Source organism: Tarenaya hassleriana, unplaced genomic scaffold (genome assembly GCF_000463585.1).
Source record: "Tarenaya hassleriana unplaced genomic scaffold, ASM46358v1 Cleome11, whole genome shotgun sequence".
In the NCBI taxonomy this organism is placed as follows: Eukaryota; Viridiplantae; Streptophyta; class Magnoliopsida; order Brassicales; family Cleomaceae; genus Tarenaya; species Tarenaya hassleriana.
Genome location: NW_010961290.1, coordinates 3,009,195 through 3,027,108, shown reverse-complemented (window position 1 = coordinate 3,027,108; position 17,914 = coordinate 3,009,195). Strand labels below are relative to the sequence as shown.

Below are 17,914 nucleotides of genomic sequence, written 5' to 3'. Positions count from 1 at the left end.
TTCACTACCAAATCTTAGAAAAATAACATTTTTTTTAAACTGAACAATGGGTATAGATTGATCTTCAAGAGAACAATGAAATAATGGTGCCAATTTTTTTTTTCTATGCAAAATGTAACCAAAGTGTATAAAAACCGCAAGAATAAAACGAATAATACAATCGAGTTCGATGTTCTTTACTTGAGACAGAGCTACAATGCCAAAAAATTCGACATGACAATTAGCATTGTCGACAAAAACGTTAGAAGCTTCGGCACCGTCCAAGAAGAGGAAGACGGGGAGAGGTCATGTGCTCCAACGGAGTGAGACCCTGAACCATCTTTCACTTTGATGCTCGATGAACCTACGCGCACACACACAAAAATATATACAGTTTTGGTATTTTCTTCATCGGATTTTCGACATTTGTTCTGAAGAATGATACGACTGAGTTCTCTCGCTGTTCTTAGACACTTACAGTTGTATTCTGTCCATCCAATGACCTCGTTCTCAAGGTCGTATGTTACTAACTTGTTCGAAAGCACCAAATCTACAACGAGAATTAGCGTGAGAATCCACCAAACTTTGGTAGTAAATTTAATACTATATGTATCTTCGGGTATCATCGAAAAAACGATCAAGATGGAGATATTAAAAAAGCATAGTTGTTTAAGAGTTTCGAACTATACCTCCTAAGAGGATTACATCAGAACCGTCCTGAGTCTGCATTCCACCGGACTGCCAACCGAAGCAGTACATATCTTCCTGTTTAGAACAAAGAGGAAAAAAAATGAGAGGAAAATTTGTTCGACCATAGAATTCTGCTATAGACTTGGCGCAATGGTGTGAAATAAAATGTTTACACAAGCAAGATCTCCCTGAATAAAACCTTTCACTGTGTGAGAACGGGTAAAATCAGATACACGATAAATCTTGATGGAAATTCAGACTCTTTTCAATGAAAGACACATGACATGCCGATTAACTTACACGAAGCGAGAAAATATAATCGTGGGCATAAACAATCAGTTTGAGCGAGTCCTCGAAATGAAAATTGACAGGCGGGAACCCTTCATCTGGGCTGCAGGTAAAAATGAAGAAGAATTTAGAGCACATATACACTAATTCTGACCCAAAAGTTCAAGCTTTGCTACTACTCCTTGATAAGTTACTTATGCAAGAATCCGAGGCTGGAGATAATTTGACTTTAAAAATACAGCTCATGATGCAAGCATGCTTATGCAAAAGCAGAGAAGGCACTGAGACATTTCACCCAAAACAAAATAGATAGAAAATTGCCGGAAGGCTTGAAGGAAATCAGCCATTAATGGGCATAGAAAAAAAAAAGCATGGTTCCGAAATAAAAGCCAGAGACTAGAGAAGGGTCATCATACTTTGACGTGAAACGGAAACAGTTAAAAGTTTCCTGCACGATGTGTAGTTTAAGTCCGGGTTGTCGAGCAAGAATCTACACACCGCAAACATAATGTCAGGATTGAGATACACAAACTAGAAAGAGACAATACTTTGAGAAAATAATATTACCTTAGTCATTAGTGACTCGAAAAGAGACTGCGGAAGGTATGCTAAAGTTGTACCACTGTCAATTATAGTTCCTCCATTTCCACCAAAACTAGAGAGACTTGATGGAAGGTCAACGGCACTACCGTCAACATCTATTCCCTTCAAATTAACATTGTAGTGCATCCTGAATTTGTAAAACGAACCATGTTATCACAAGGTTCATGGCTTGAAATGCACGCTTGATAGGAATGAAAGCCTAAACCTTTAGATGCACCTGAGATCCCTGACAAAAATAAGGGGACATAACGTGTTCTAACCAACATGTCATTTACCAGTTAGTGTATCGATGCTGAGATCATTTCAGCAGAGCCAACAGACATGTATCAGATTGCAACAGAAAACTACACTAGCAAAAGACCTATTCTTAATAAGGATGAAACGTCACATGACGCAATAATACTTCCACAAGAAGCAACACAGAGACAGAGGCAGAGCACAGAGGTCATTTAAAGATGATCAGATACCGGCAAGCACTCCCACTCTAATTTCTTAATTAAGAGAAGAACAACTTAAGACGGCATCACGTACTGATTAGGTACCATAGGAGTTGTGGTCAGTTTAGGAGATTCCACTTCCCCAATGGCGAAAATCCCACCTCCGTTGACATTGTCCAAGCAATGTGAAAAAATTCTTTTCACAACCCCAGCAGAAGATAGTTGGGAAATGACAGAGGTATTGGATTGTCCAAAACCCATTATGCCATCAACAGCTGAATCTGTCTGCCCAAGCTGCCCAGACTGATTACTCCCGCACCTGCCTCAAAAAGGAGATCTTGTCATCATGGCATTTGGAGAAAAAAGAAATGAAAGCGAAAAACGAATGTCTCCACATATGTCAAGACCAATACTCACGCATTCTAGCAGAAACATGAGATGACCAGGTAAAGAAACATGGCAACAATTTCTGGTACAAGAACCAAAATGTTTCAAATCTGATGTTGAAAAGAAAAACTCAAAGACGCATGGAAAATCAAATGAGTCACCACTACCAATACAAGCAAACAACATCCCTGAACAGTAAGATAGCAAAAAAGAAGGAAGTTCATATTATACTCACCCGAATACCACTTGGTTTGCCAAAGGTGTAGTTTGCAAATTTCCAGTCACTTGATCCAGTGTTAAATTGTCCCTCATAAAATCTCCATCACTTGTGCTACCGTCCCCATAAACGACATGATAACTACATGCCACATTAGATTGGCAACTGTCTGATTGCCTAATAAAAGCACAAAAATCGTCTTCACAGCCAACCTTCTTAGATGTTGAGGAAGCTTTTGAATCATACAATGACAACGGTATCTGCATGCCAAACAAACGCACAGCTAAGATTTCAAAGGATTCCATGTCTCCGGATCCAAAACTAGAAGTTTTTTTAGAAACAAGGGTAAAAGAATCATACACCCAAATCTGTTTTCAATGGACATTTGGAACAGGGGGCGCAGTTGACCCACAGTAAATCACTTCCTGTATCCACTTGAACATAATACTCCTTGGGCGGCGTCCCGAGCTTGATTTTAGTGAAGTACAGTCTGAACAAATCAAGCAAAAAAAACTACATAAGCTTACCCACAATGAACCTAAAAGACAAGCTTGTCTTCTGCTCAATGCATTTTCACGAGCTCACAGGATTTGCATTCACATATGACACCACAAATCCCCGGAACGAAAATTACACCAAGCCCGCACCTTCATCATAATCGCATTCCGATCCAATAAAATCATCAATGTAAACTTTGAATTCAATCTAAATCCAAACTATCCGCGTTCAAAACACAGAGATTAGCAGCAAAACATATACACACACGGATATACACATGTATACACATAAAAAAGAGCAGATTGAGAACAAAACCCGGCGGAATCAGCGCGGCTGTCGCCGCCGAGAGGGAGGTCAAAGGCCGTGAGGATTCGAGCGTGACGGCGACCGTCATGTGCTTTGAGGTCGGCCAACTTCTTCTCCCTGCCGGCGAACTTGTGCTGCACCTCGAACACGAAGTTCGCCGAGGCGAATTGGATCGCCGCCATGAAAACAGCCGCAGCAAGGCACGGCCAAGTCCTCGTCCGCCTACTCAGATCCATCTCCGCCGCCGACGTCCGCCGTGTCCGCCGTGAACCACAAGAACGAATTGAAACCTGTTGAATTTCTTACTTTTGTTGGTTTGCTTTGTTTGGTTGTATTGATCTTCAGACAACGCAACCCCACGTAACGAAAGAATAAGAAAGATACAGAGAAGAAAGAAACATATAAGAAACGCGTTTTCAACGGTGAACGACACATTCTTATTGGAAAATAGGAATTTAGAAAATTATTTATTAATTAAATTAGCCTAAAAAAAGATTAAATCGAATTTATTTAATTTAATTTATTAATTAGCTGAAATTGGGCTTTCCTCGCTGGCATTTTTCTCTTCTTCACGTTTCCCCTGTTCCTTCCCTTCGATAATATAATATAATAATAATAATAATAATAATACAAAATCCAAATAAAATCACAAATTTTAAAATTTTCAGATCCAAACATTAATTCAGGTACCATAGAGATATCTTTATGTCAAGATAAAACATAAAAATTTTAATATTCATGGTGCTATCAAATATAAAAAAACGAAGTTATTACTTAATAGACATAGAATAACATGGCAAAATTTCGTATTTTGTAAAAAATAAAATAATAATAATAACAATTTTATTATCACCATAATTCCAACTCCTAATAAGGGAAACTGATATTGCAGAGTAAGTGCATAAACGTGAACAAGAAGGCCAAAACCATGTGACTCCATCTATCTTTTTATATAATAATTTTGGATTTTATTTTGTAAATTATAGTATTATTCCTTGTTCTTTAGTGAAATGCCAAATGATGTAATTTTTAGATAATATACATGATATATTTGAATTTCAATTAATTTAAAAATTAATACAATATACTTTAAATTGGAATCGATTTAACTCGAATGAAATGTATAGATAATCATATTAGAAAGGAAATTATTTAAAAATAGTATTTTTAATAAATTAAATTCATGACTAATACATTTATAGTTTTTTAAAACCTAAACATATTTAAAATATAAACAAAATGAAATTGAGTTGAAGATTAAAATTTTATTACAGAATTCATAAAAAAAATTGCATCAACATATAGATAAACTAAAATATATATACTAACATTAAGATTTGTGGTTCTATTTCTATATATATATATATATATATTGAAATCATCTCAACCGAATAACACATCATTTTAATATAAAAGGTGAATGGATATGTTCTTTAAAATAAAATAAAATTGGATGTGACCTCTATCTAAACCAACATAAAAATAACTAGTTACCAAAAAAAAAAATTAAAATAAAGTTACCAAAAAAACATAAAATAACTGAAAAATAGAACGGTTTAATAAGCTTAACTCCTCTTTCCCTATTTGTAATATTAAGATGAAAAATATGTCACCTTATAAATATTAATATTAAACCATAGAATTGAAATTCATTCTGAAAACATACTATAAAAAGAGAAAATTAAACCATCAGAAAATCATGATCTTATAGTTCGGAGAATTAGTAAAAAATTATTGTGTGTAACAATATTGAATTTCCTTTTAAATTTTACTTATTTAACTGCGACCTAAATTCAGTGGACAAAACCATACTATAAACAAAATAAAATGTGAAATAAAGTTTTTTAAAAACAAAAACAAAGGAAATGGGGAAAATAAATATAAAAATCGCAATACCATCGTCTTGCCCCCGACACCACAAACATCCCCCAAGCAAAGCTACAGAAGCAAACGGAACGAAGAAGAACAAGACCCGTTTACAAACGAATCTTCCCGTTACTCCAGAATTCCTTTATCCTCTTCGTTTCTGCCATTGAAATGGCCTTGAAAGCTCCACCAATCGCTGGGCTATTTCCTTCTCTCCGACCTTCCGCTTCTTCGTCGTCTCCTTCGACTTCCAATCGGCCCTGTGCTCTCAGGGTTTTGCCCCTCAAATCATCATTCCTCGGAAACTATGGTGGGTCTTCTCAGATTGCCTCGGATTTTGCCTTTTTTCCCCTCGTTGGATTCGTTTGCTCGTGTTTGGTTGCTCGGAAAGTAGTAAACTAGCTTGATTTTGTTTGTTTAGTGTGATCGTGAATAGAGACGTCGAATCAAGCTATTGATGTTTCACTAATTTCCCTTGCATACCCGCCCTGTGAAATTGGACAATATTCTCATTCTCCACATTGAAGCTGTGCTAGTAGAGTTTGATATACCTTGCAGTGGAGTTTACACATGTTCTCTTCATGTGATCAATGTCTCTACCAACTTGATTTTGGAATGGAAAAGAGGGAAATGGAGGGTACTTCAAAAGGGTTGTCTGTGATTACGCGTGGCGGCGTGGGTTTGGTCCATATGCTTAAAAAAACTGCGGCATCAACTTTGTCCCTCTGTGGCTATATCCTGCTATGGGGAATCAAGTTGTAATGCATAATAAGTTTCATTCTTACTTGCAATCTATCTCTTCCCTGTATATGTTTGTGCATGTAGTTTCAAGTTGAGTTCGATAATTAATGTAGAAGTCTTCATAATTCTCTCTTGGTACTCATGTGCGTGCATTGGTTATAGTTCTTTTGGTGGCAAGTTCAAGCCCTGGTGCACTTGTCAGTTCAGATTGTAGTTATGTTTCTGGGTTGAAGTCACTATGCCCCTTTCAGTTCTCACTGTCACACTTGGCAAATTATTGTTTCGTGCACACTGTGATGATTTGGTATTTTTTGTTCGATAACGTTATCAATTTTATCTCCTTTTTGATAGGGGGATCTTTGCGAGTTAATGAGCTCAGATTAGCTTGTTCTAATAGACTGAGGTGCAATGGTCATGGCACGGGCGCCCTTGGTTCTAGAATGAATCTTTTTGAACGATTTTCTAGAGTAGTCAAGGTATTTATAATCACATTTATGCCTGTAGATTCTATTGCTTTGCAGTTGAGTTGAGTCAATTCATTTCCTCTAAATTTGTATACTGTGGAGCTTATTTATCGAACCCCGTTCTGCTCTTTTGTCTTCTTTTCTTCTTTTGAACAAGCGAAGTCATATGCAAATGCACTCATAAGCTCCTTTGAAGACCCAGAGAAGATCCTTGAACAAACTGTCATCGAAATGAATAATGATTTGATAAAGATGCGTCAAGCCACTGCACAGGTAGGTTCTTTTCCTCCTCTTAATATTTGAACAAGCTTCATCCTTGTCATAGTATGACAGTTTTCTTCTTTAGCTGTACACATGTTCATGACTTGCCCTTTTGCCAGAGACTTCAATTTTTTTTAAGTTTTATGTTGTGCATGATAAAAGGTTGACAAGAAGCTGACCTTGGTTTTAACATTGTCTCTGAAGGTTTTAGCATCCCAAAAGCAGTTGGAAAACAAATATAAAGCTGCCCAGCAAGCCTCTGAAGATTGGTGAGCCTATTGTTTGCATAAATCCTCTTTCAGTTAATTTTTTTTCTTGACTGATTCATTTTTGGACTTTTTCCCCTTAAATAAGGTACAAACGGGCACAACTTGCTCTTGCTAAAGGAGATGAGGATCTTGCGCGTGAAGCCCTTAAACGAAGAAAGTCTTATGCCGTAGGTTTTATTAATCCTTTCTTTTCCTTTCCAGATTCTCTGTTTCTTGAATTGGATCATAATAACAAGCAAATTAATGGATGCTATAAAAGATTAAAAGTGGCCTGGGCTATTACAGTTTGAGCCCTATGAGGTTGGAATACCAGGTTTTTGACAAACTTGAGAAAGGAAAGGGCATAATGGAAATTAAATTGTCTAATTCTACTATTAGCTACTCAAGACTTCCCTATCCAGCCTCAAATATTCCGAAGAAAATGGCGGTCTTGTCTATTAAACAGTTTTTCACTGGCAATTGAGCTTGGCAATTTGTTTCTGAATATCTCATTGTCACTGACCTTGTTTTTGCGGCTTCAATATCGGCACAATTGTGGAGTTATCTTTGATGCGATGTTCTTTTAGCAACCATCCACATGTTTCTTTTGCGGATTTTTTTTTTTAAATTTTGCATAACCTTTAGAAGTAATTCGTGTATTTTATCAGGTGATACATTTTCATTATAAAAGAACCCCGACTGCTTTATATCTTCGGGTTTTGCAGTTATTTACCATTTTACTCTTGATATTAACAGGATAATGCTAGTGCTCTGAAAGCTCAGCTAGATCAACAAAAAGGTGTTGTCGACAATCTTGTTTCAAATACACGGGTCAGTTGTCACCATTTTTTGCCCCTATATCTTGTCTAATTATATGCTGCAGTCTTCTTTAGTGCTTTGATTTATTGAATTTATGGTAGGATTCATTGTAAAAGGAAGAAAAGAAAGCATACTATGAAGTCATGCTTTTTTTCATGTCACTCTAAGGAAGAACGACTTAGAGATAGAGACCAAAATTATGTATTAGTACCACCTATTAATACCGCCGTTTATGTTTCATATAATAAGTTTGCCTTGACTCATTTTGGATGTCTGTTTAGCTGAGTGTGAACTTAATCTAGAAGAATATTTCTTACTTCCTCCCTTTAATGTCAGATGACATTTTTTTTTCTGGAATCTAGGTTGCTTGGTAGAGCATTGGTTCTTAGAAAGTTGAGTTTCCGATGGAAAGTGATGATCTCCTCCCTTTTTTGCAGCTATTGGAAAGCAAGATACAGGAAGCAAAAGCAAAGAAAGATACTCTCCTTGCACGTGCTCGGACAGCTAAGTCTGTATCAGTTCCCTCATCCCCTTTTGCATCTTTTATGGGAAACATCGTTTGTGTTACTTCCTATGTCTCCATTGAAATAAATCTCTCAATTTATTTATTTATTTGTAAAATTGCTACTAGGACTGCCACCAAAGTGCAAGAGATGATTGGAACAGTGAACACAAGTGGCGCTCTCTCAGCTTTCGAGAAAATGGAGGAGAAAGGTGAGACTCCTGGATATTCTGAATATAGCAAATATTCTTAACACAACCATCTTCCATTATCAATACAGATTACTTTTTGCTTTCATTATTTACATTTAGAGGTGCACCTATATTTAATAGAGATAATTGTTGACAGTATATTTAGTCGAGATAATGTTGAATTGCATGATCAGATGTTCCTTTTTCTATTTAATTTAGACTAGTACATGAAATGAGTTTTCATTTGGCATAGATTCAGGGCAATCATGGGGATGTAATACCAGTATCTTAGGGATCTTGTATAGAACGTTTGATCTAATGTGCGCAAATTCTGTGGGAGGAAAAGCGTAGTGCGGTTTTTGGCGTAGGCGTGGGAAAGGAAAGTTGTGTGTTTTTTGGTTACTCCTAGCAGTCTGTTTGCTGTCTCTTGTTTTTCTTTTTAATTTTCTATAGCCGATCTTAAACTTCAATTGTGTTTGAGAAAGGGTTTAGTATTTGCTTGATCATCACGACGGTAAGATTTGATTCTTTTTGTAAATCTGTTAGGTAGTCTAAAGACTAATGTTAAGAGTGTAAATTCGAGAGAAAAATCTAAAGACTGGCATTAGATTTTTTTTTTTTTTGGTTCCATGGTTAATATTATGTTTCTAAAGGCTGAAATTTTATATTGCTTGGCAGTGATGGCTATGGAGTCTGAAGCAGATGCTCTTAATCAACTATCGACCGATGAACTCGAGGGAAAGGTTGGTTCTGTGCTCTCTGCCAGACTTTCTACTTGGACGTTAATCTTGCCCTTGTTTACGTTTTTTTTGTTTTTTTTTTGGCGGTGAATATGCAGTTTCAAATGTTGGAAACCTCTTCTGTGGATGATGATCTTGCCAACTTGAAGAAAGAACTTTCCGGCAGCTCAAAGGTACGTGATTACTATAACATGTAAAATCCTCATGCTTGAACTAGACATCTTGCATTCAGTAGAATTTCTGCATTCGAAATCAAAGACGGATAATATGTGGATCATGAATCGGATTTATCACTACAAATACCGAAAAGATCGATCAGGTACTCGGTCAAGTACCGGCTACTAACAAGAATATAGATAGGGGGCATCATTCTATGTCCTAAAAAACCAGAGGAGATTCATAGTTAAGCCCCAACTGTTTTACGGAACGAGCAGAAAGGAGAGCTTCCTCCCGGGAGAAGTGCGGTGGCAGCGAGCACACGATTGCCACCGTTCCAGGACGCCGAGATCGAGAAAGAGTTGAACGAGCTGCGAAGGCGAGCTAACGAGTAGTAGTAGTGTCCTCGGCCACCACTCTTCTTCTTCGGGGGACCTTACTCTTTGGTATGTTTCATGTATTCTGCCTTTTTACAACACTCTTCTTTACAAGCACTTGTTTGCTTGTGTAAAGTATTTTATGATATTGAATGTCTGGTAATTAAAGTATCTAGGAATTTAATCTCTTGTTTCATTTCATTCTAAATTTTAATTTTGTTTTGTTTTAATTTCCAGTTTTTATCGATATTAATCAAATTGAAATCGGCATGTAAGCCAAGGAGAACACATACGAACTCGAATCCTAACCAAACCGGATTGGTTTAGATCTCTCTAACCAAATTGACTTAGGTTGAGTTTTTAAAATCGGTACAACGTTATAATTCCCAAAATTCAACGAAATTGGAATCTTTGACTCAAATTCGATTAGTTTTGTTTAGGTTTTATTTTTCTCCGAACTGAATAGTTTGAATTTTAACCGAACCGGTTATGAATCGAACAGGGTACGGAAGCGTCATGCAGGCAGTGCACAGGCCCACAGGTAAGTGGGCGCCCCGGTGGGTCCAATTAGGAAGCCGACTCCGTCAAAGGATGAGAAAACAAATGTTAAAATAAAGGGTCAATTAGTAATTATTCTAAAACTATGAGGAGCCAATTGCAATTTTAAAAAACAAAGGGCGTCACGATTCCTTCGTATCTGCAAAACAAAATTCGATCAAAAGCTCAGAACGCCCGTGTTGTTGGATCCGCAGGTCTACTGCTACTGCTGTTCTTCCCGATCTAAGAGAGACGTCAACAATGGCGAAGCTCTCCGTAATCTTCCTCCTCTGTTGGTTCCTCTTCTCTGTTTCCATTGCTTTTCAATCAGATGAACTTCTTCTCGACGATGAAGAGTTTGGTCTCGAAGGAAACAAACCTCGCTCCGCCGAACCCCTCCATACCACTTCGCCGCAGCAGACTCCGACCACTCGGAAGAAGTTTTCCGATTCAGATTTGGATTCCAAGATCCAATTCACTCTCGAACATGCTTTCGGCGACTCTGATTTCTCTCCCGCCGGCACTTTCTCCGCTCGTCTCAAGACCTGGAGCCATGGCGGACAGGTTTTGCTTTTTCTCTCGATCTTCTTTTCTCTTTGTATGTTCGCCCCTGAATTGCTTTTTTTTAAACAATTACTTTGATATTTGGATATTAATCGTATAGTTCGAGTTGATGTTGTAGTTTTTTTTTTAAATTAATTTCGTGGGGGGGAAAATGTCTCAAGGTCTTAGTTTACAGTGCAAGTGTTGGGACATGGCTTGTTGGGATGAAGCTGTAAATGTGATGAAGGAATCACTAGTGTTTAGTTCCGTGGAAAAAAAAAGAAGGAAATTTGCAGTGCCTAAACAGAATCACCAGCATGAAGTTAGATGGAGCAGTACATGGATGCTAATGGATCTGTTAGTTGTTCATTATCATAGATTTTGATGATTTTTCTATCATTGGGAAGCGAACTAATTGTATCTCGCTTCAAGCAAATAGGAAGTAATCGTCTTTTCTCTGATATGTTTCTAGTCACGAGTGAGTGATAAAATAGCTTCCCAGTTGAACTTATAATTGATTAACCTTATTCTTATTCTATGCAGACGTTAACAAAGTTGAGGTTCTCAAGGAATGGTCTTTCTGATGAGGACAAAGATAAATTTAATGTAATTCACTATTTGTTTTCGTCAATCTTGTTGCTTTATCTGTTTTCTCTGGCGAAGAGAATTTTAAAGCTTTTGCTGCTTCAATTGTTAGAATCTGCTGAAAGGAGACGACTTCTATAGAATAAGACTTCCATCTAATGTGTTGAGTTCACCTGGAAGAGAGTATGTGATCGCATCAGTGAGAGCTGTAAGTTCAAGAAAACCTTTACACAATTTGTGTTTTTGTCATTCTGCTCGTTCTTTCTTGCCATTGATAGTTTGCTTTTGCTTTTCTAGTTTGTTACAATAGCTGTCAGACATTTGGTTTCTGCTGTCAGTAAATTCTAACCCATGTACTCTGTGCCTTTTTGAGATGAAAGGTTTTGCTTCTCTAATTGAGTACAATGAAATGCAGTAATCATTTTTCCAACCATAAACAATCTAAACTCTTTGCCACCTAAACCTAGTTGCTTGCTTTTTATTATAATCTCCTGTATATTTCTACTGCTATTCCTTTCTTTTCTTCTTCCCTTCCTTTTTCTTCGTAACCTTATTCTTTTCTCAAACATTGCTTTTTTGTTACAGAGATGTCTTCCACGGGATGGTTTGGATGAGCATTTCGTCATACACACGGTATTTCTTTCCGTTTTAGTCATCAGCTCTTTTGAGAGCAGATGTTTGTCCATACTTTCTGTTAACTGAGAAATTTAGGACATGCGAGTTGATTCATTTCTGTTGTACCGTTCTAACAACTGCAGGACGGTGTCAACATATTGGCAGTCAATTATGGTTCTCCTGGAGCATGCCCATATCCGCGACTGTTGAAACTTGTAAGTCAACATTTCTATGTAATAATTGTTTTATTTCTGGAGCTGACAAGTTCGATGAATTATGGTCTTTCCTTTTCTCCTTCCAGTGTAGATCTGATAAATGGATAACTTGTAAACTCTGTTCGTGTAACTGAGCCATAATATCTCCTTGGTTACCTACTGTTTCTGGAATTTGGTTGCCTTTGCAGCATGTTTTTAGTTCAGAACTGTTGGATTGTCTTTCTTTATCCGATGTTTCTGAGCATAAGAACTAATCTGAAAGTGTTCTGTTATATGTCTTTCTAGCTAAATCCCAGAGTTTTGTATTCACGCCTCTACATTCTACAATTTGGAATAGAACATTGGATTTTATAAATGCAGAAGGGAATACAGCATGGGTTTCTCGTTAATGCTTATTCCATGGCTCATTCGACTTTGTAACATGCAATCGCATTTATTCTTTTGTTTAAAACAGCCATCAAAATGGTCATTCAACTCCCACACGATTTTGAAAAGCAGTGAGCAGGCACCAAGGTAGTATAATGACATTTCTTGTTCTTTTGCATCTATTACTTTAATCTTCGTGAAGTTGTAATTGTATTATTACATTCTTTCCATCAACCTCCCAGTTAGATTCTAACTCTCTTCGTGCTTTTCTGACTCCGGCAGAACTCCAATATTCACCGAGGAAATTTTAGGTGGTGAGAAAGTGGAGGGTGAAGCCGAACAGCCGCCAGAGAGATCGTTTTGGGCAAAATACGTGAGTAAACACTATTTTTTTTTTATCCGAGACAGAACAATAGTGGATGTCGTTGTGAACAAGACTTAACATTCCTGTTTTTTTTTTAAAACCTGAAAATGTCTGCTCAATAATCTTATTGGTGCGGAACAATTTGCGTGACAGTGGATGTACTTGATCCCGCTCGGGCTCATAGTGATGAATGCTGTAACACAAGCGGCGAACATGGCGGAAGGACAAGCAGGAGGGTCTCAAGGGCAGCAGCCTGCAGCTAATTCCGCTGTTAGGAGAAGATGATTTCGGGGTTTTTCTTTCACCATCATAGCAATCAAGGTTAGATTTCCGAGACCATGCATCATTACATTGCTCCTTTTTCGTCAATCAGGAAAATTATGACTGTTGCAAAATACTGGATGCTATAGTGTAAGTTGTGGAAAAGGGATCAAAGAACATTAGCCCAGATTTTGCAATTTTTTTTTTTTTGCAACCATGTTTTTTTTTTCTGGCTTTGGGGATTGGACTGAAGTATTTACATGTTTCCATACCCTATCCACTGAGTTCCGATATTTCTCTATTATCGTTATCGAACATTATAAACTATAAGGAGTCCTTTAGTCAGCATGTGTGAGGACTGAGGAGACCAAGACTTCGTTGGTAGCTTTAAACTACAAGGACTCCTAATCTCCTATAGGCATGTGTGAGAAGACCAATAAGTTCTGCTTGCGAATTGCACAGTTGTGATTAAATTATACGAATGGACAATTCGTCTACGGGTAATGGACGACTGGGATCGAATCAAAAGAATACATGGTGTAAGGACTCGATGGTTGCGACTGAATGTATTGAATCGACAGCTGAGATCGGATCTATAAAATTAACGGTCACGATCAAATATTGGATATTAACGGTCAATATTTAATATGTAATTTCGACGGTACTGATTGAATTCACGAAATCAACGGTTTGTAACATTAGGACTTTTTTTTTGCAGTTGTGATTGAATCGTGTAATCGACGGTTGAGATCAAAAGCCTGGAAATCGATGGCTGAGATTTGAATCATTTAAATCTTAATTGGAAATCGACGGTTGAGATTGAATGTGACAAATGGACGGTTGTGAAAAAAGGAAAAGCTTTTCAACAGGATGAACAATCAGACATGTGGAAATGTTATTCCCAACCATAAAACACTAATCCTAATACGACAGAGAGAACGAGGACCAAAACCGCAACCACAATGGCAGGATTTGATGATGCTTTATCAGTTCTCTGGTCATCATCTTCATGCCGAGTTCCTTCACCACTCCTTTCCACGATGAAGTTTGGTGCTACATCAGATGTAGCGGGCGATACCGCGTCCCAGAAGGATTTCGAGATCAGCAAATGGGCTTCCGTTTCTACCTCCGAGAACGTCGAGGTCTCGGGTGTGTTTTCCATCGAAATCAACTCGATACAACGTTCTTTTAAAACCTGCTCGGAGGTTTGTCAAGCAGTGAGGAAATCTTCTATTTCAGATTTCTACTTAATGATCATGTCGTTTCGTACCTCGAGTGATTCGGATGGCTGAAGATAATCGCAGAGGAACGTGCCTGAAAGCCATGGGACGAAGACTCTCCTAGGAAGAGGAAGACGGAAAGGTTTTCTGTCCGCAAACATGAAGATCGAAACAATGTCAGTCTTGAACAATGGTTGTGAGCAATAGGGTTCAACATAAACTATTGACAGATTAGCAATGTAGCTATTGACTCACGTAGATGGACTCGGGATGAGTTTGGGAATAGGTGCGTTAGCAGCTTCTTCCTTGTCTAAGCCGTTATTTGGATAGAGATTCTCCTCTGCCTCATCGCAGATGATGTCCAACCTGCTTTGCAGACTCCTTATGATATCAGCCTGAAAGAACATTCAAGCACATGAATGTTTCCCACTCGCAAGAAACCAAGAAAAGAGGGTATTTCGCTAGTTGGCGGAGAAGGCGTAATAATTTAAAACAATGTTGGAATTTGCCAAATCACTCCGAGTGGTTAATTTAGTGTCAGTGTTTTCACATGCTCTAGGGTAAAAGATCTTATGCATTAGCTCATATTCGAGGGTTAAACCACACCTTTATATCAGCAACAGCCTGAGAAATTGGTTCTTTTGCATTTAAGTAAGCATAAGAACATATTGAACCAGCGACACAGAGAACTCCAGCAATGTCCTTTCCACTAAATGCTTCACAGAGTACAAACTTAATATTAGATGTGATAATTTCAACATATCAGTAGCAGATTGATCTGTGCTTTAAATTAGATCGAGAGCGAGAGAGAGAGGACATACCCTCAACAAGAGTATCTTTCATGAATGGGAATAACAATTCCACTTCATGTTCACCATCTGTATTGCACGGTTCGTCATTTTGCACCTTCAGTCCAAACAACAATCAAACAAATATGACGAGAACTTTCTTGAAAAAACCAGCACATATATAAAAATAAAAAACACAGAAAGGAAATTCTATCTGGTGCGTAGAAAGAAGATTAAACCACATAGCTTAGTTAGTATCAATCAACTAGGATGCATCATACCATGCGAATTCCAGATTGGTAAGTAAGAAAGATCATTTGCTGCAACCAAGTAAGTTTACACAAACCGGTATAAAAACCTAGAGAGTAAAGACCAATTCAAACTACTGTTCTGAGATTAGCGTAGAAGCTTCAGCAGGCAGCATATTCAAGAACATATTATTCTAAACCTACAGATCCAACACACAATATATGAACAATTAATGCAGAAATTAGTCTTGTACTTATTTTCTCCTTCCTTACCATGTCTCCATCAACCAAGGCATTTGCTCTCCTTAGATCTTTTGCATGATTTGCTAGTTGTTGACGCAGAATGTCAGTAAATGTTTGGGCAGCTGATTCACCCCCGAAGCAGATAGGAGATCTAGTACAATAAAATTTCATGAGAAGGAAACAACTGAAAGAAGCGAGAAATAAAAATGAAAAATATTGATGAATAAACAGAAATACAGTTGGTTTATGATCAATCAAATCTATAAACAATAATTACCTCAAATTGAAGCTGTAAATGCACCTAAACCTCTTCAGAGAACTTAATACCCTTCCCAGCTTAAAATCACAAGGTCGCAAGTTACTGGAGGTAATACTTGAGCCCAACAAACAGCTTCGGCAATTCCACCTACAAACATGTTCTCATCCTTAGTATACTTCTGACCCAATAGTAATCAGGTTCATAAGGAACTAAATTCTTTACATAGGCAGACTACCTCCTTGGACTGTAACATATGTGAATCAGAAGAACTTCATCCAAGCTAGGATCCAAATGTCGTACTGCATCTGAAACCCCCTTAATTGCCTGATAAAGGTTTCACAAGGTACAATGGATCCATTTCAATGAGACGGACATGCAGTGAGAGTTCTGATACTTCCCTATACCAAAATAATTCCACTCAACCCAATTACTGCAACAACACCCATATAATAGGTCCATTGGGGTATGACACATCTCTATTCCAAAAGAATTCTCACTTAATCCAAATACTGCAACGACACACCCATATAATAGGTCGTTTGTTTCTCCCTTTAAAGATATAAACACTATAAAACTGGAAGACTGATAGAACAAAACTCTTATTGTTAAGACAACCAAAGGCATGCCTATTCGCAAAGATTTCAATCGAGCAAGTCCCCCAAAATTTCAGCATGAGACTAAATCGCACACAAGGTTACCTGGTAAAGCATCATAGTTGAATTCTTAAAAGAGCTGTCACTCGCCCATACATAAATACCAACCACCTTCATACCACCTAACAGCATTCTTGATACCTGAAAAGGAAGACACATTACAAAGCAAATCCACATTAAATTTCCAAATAGAGAAAATCGGGATGATGTCAAATCAGAAAATACTAAGTTCCAGATACACATGCATTACACCTGTCGGGCATGTTCAGCGACCCAGTCGGAATCAATTGATAGAGAAGAGGTATCCGATGACTGAGATTTTGAACTGGATGACTTCTTCCTGTTGTCTTTGGCATCCATAACCGAGCATGCTGGCTCTCCGGTATCATTGTTAGGCGTAGGGATCAAATCAAACACGAAACCACGATCTAAAGCAGAGCTAAGCTTCCCTATCACAAGACCCACCTGTTTCACATTTCCAAACACCAAGAAAGAAAATCAACCATCAACCAGAGCTTTGAATTACAAATTCCGTATTCACATCTTAACATTCTTAACCATGTTGAAGCAAAAATATACCAATATACACACAGCGTGGTTGTAAGTCTAACCTCAGAAGGGATAGCTGATCGAGAGAGACGATCTTCTGCAGAAGTGAGTCGGGTTTCTTCTCCAACAACTGCTTTCACCATGCTTAAGGAGCATAGGGATATCCGCGAAACCACAAACTTCCTATTACATCAATCATAATGCGTCATCAATTTCGGTTGAAGAACACAAGGGATAAGAGGGAGAGAATCATGCAAATTCGATTTCAGATCAGCTCAAGAAACTCTGCATAATCATTTAGAGATAGAATTCAACTTCATATCAGATCCAACAACGAAACAAAAGACAGAATCGAAGCCATAAACCCTAACTCATGGTGCCCACGCACAATCCATGTGATCAGAATCCAGAGGAAAAACAAATAACATGCCTAACGAGAATCAAAGCGAGGCAAATGAGACGAATAACCACAGACCAAGTCGCTCGGGATCGACCGGAGAAATTACGAACAGAAACGGCCGTTAGCGAGACAGAAAACGTCATTTGGGCCGTGAGAGAGATTTTAATTTTTGACAGCTCAAGGAAACGCGGCGTTTGCGTTTGAGAACTTCGAGTCAACCATTCTTTCGTACAAACGCAGCCTCTACTTCCATCAGCGTTCGAGAATTTCACGTTTGGGGTCTACAATTCCATTTTTG

General features: G+C 37.9%; 4 protein-coding genes across 6 annotated transcripts; 2 read left to right on the top strand and 2 right to left on the bottom strand.

Annotated features, from left to right (window-relative positions):
- Positions 1–76: 76 nt before the first annotated feature.
- On the bottom strand, positions 77–3,789 carry LOC104805703 (aspartic proteinase-like protein 2). The gene is made up of 10 exons (XM_010530347.2): positions 3,415–3,789; positions 2,962–3,091; positions 2,620–2,861; positions 2,092–2,316; positions 1,525–1,687; positions 1,374–1,447; positions 970–1,060; positions 669–744; positions 458–529; positions 77–343 (listed from the first exon to the last, which is right to left on the bottom strand). The coding sequence occupies exons 1-10, from the start codon at positions 3,639–3,641 to the stop codon at positions 192–194; spliced, it is 1,452 nt and encodes a 483-aa protein (XP_010528649.1). The 5' UTR covers positions 3,642–3,789; the 3' UTR covers positions 77–191.
- Positions 3,790–5,299: 1,510 nt separating this feature from the next.
- On the top strand, positions 5,300–9,971 carry LOC104805702 (membrane-associated protein VIPP1, chloroplastic). Its single transcript, XM_010530346.1, has 11 exons — positions 5,300–5,581; positions 6,364–6,488; positions 6,639–6,749; positions 6,942–7,006; positions 7,092–7,173; positions 7,742–7,816; positions 8,242–8,312; positions 8,436–8,518; positions 9,176–9,240; positions 9,336–9,410; positions 9,672–9,971. Exons 1-11 carry the CDS (start codon positions 5,443–5,445, stop codon positions 9,786–9,788), a joined length of 1,008 nt encoding a protein of 335 aa, XP_010528648.1. The 5' UTR covers positions 5,300–5,442; the 3' UTR covers positions 9,789–9,971.
- Positions 9,972–10,479: 508 nt separating this feature from the next.
- On the top strand, positions 10,480–13,557 carry LOC104805701 (ER membrane protein complex subunit 10-like). Its single transcript, XM_010530345.2, has 8 exons — positions 10,480–10,871; positions 11,394–11,456; positions 11,548–11,643; positions 12,021–12,068; positions 12,194–12,265; positions 12,720–12,778; positions 12,914–13,004; positions 13,149–13,557. The coding sequence occupies exons 1-8, from the start codon at positions 10,569–10,571 to the stop codon at positions 13,278–13,280; spliced, it is 864 nt and encodes a 287-aa protein (XP_010528647.1). The 5' UTR covers positions 10,480–10,568; the 3' UTR covers positions 13,281–13,557.
- A 494-nt stretch (positions 13,558–14,051) lies between these two features.
- Positions 14,052–17,789, bottom strand: LOC104805699 (protein odr-4 homolog). 3 transcript variants are annotated; one of them, XM_010530343.1, is made up of 12 exons: positions 17,692–17,789; positions 17,279–17,399; positions 16,920–17,132; positions 16,713–16,808; positions 16,250–16,338; positions 16,033–16,161; positions 15,786–15,906; positions 15,298–15,382; positions 15,083–15,192; positions 14,732–14,871; positions 14,527–14,623; positions 14,052–14,451 (listed from the first exon to the last, which is right to left on the bottom strand). In XM_010530343.1, the coding sequence occupies exons 1-12, from the start codon at positions 17,757–17,759 to the stop codon at positions 14,152–14,154; spliced, it is 1,569 nt and encodes a 522-aa protein (XP_010528645.1). In that variant the 5' UTR covers positions 17,760–17,789; the 3' UTR covers positions 14,052–14,151. The 3 variants fall into 3 exon arrangements, with proteins under 3 accessions (XP_010528645.1, XP_010528644.1, XP_010528646.1); XM_010530342.1 differs by having other exon boundaries at positions 17,647–17,738; XM_010530344.1 differs by lacking the exon at positions 17,692–17,789 and adding an exon at positions 17,588–17,671.
- Between the last annotated feature and the right edge of the window lie 125 nt (positions 17,790–17,914).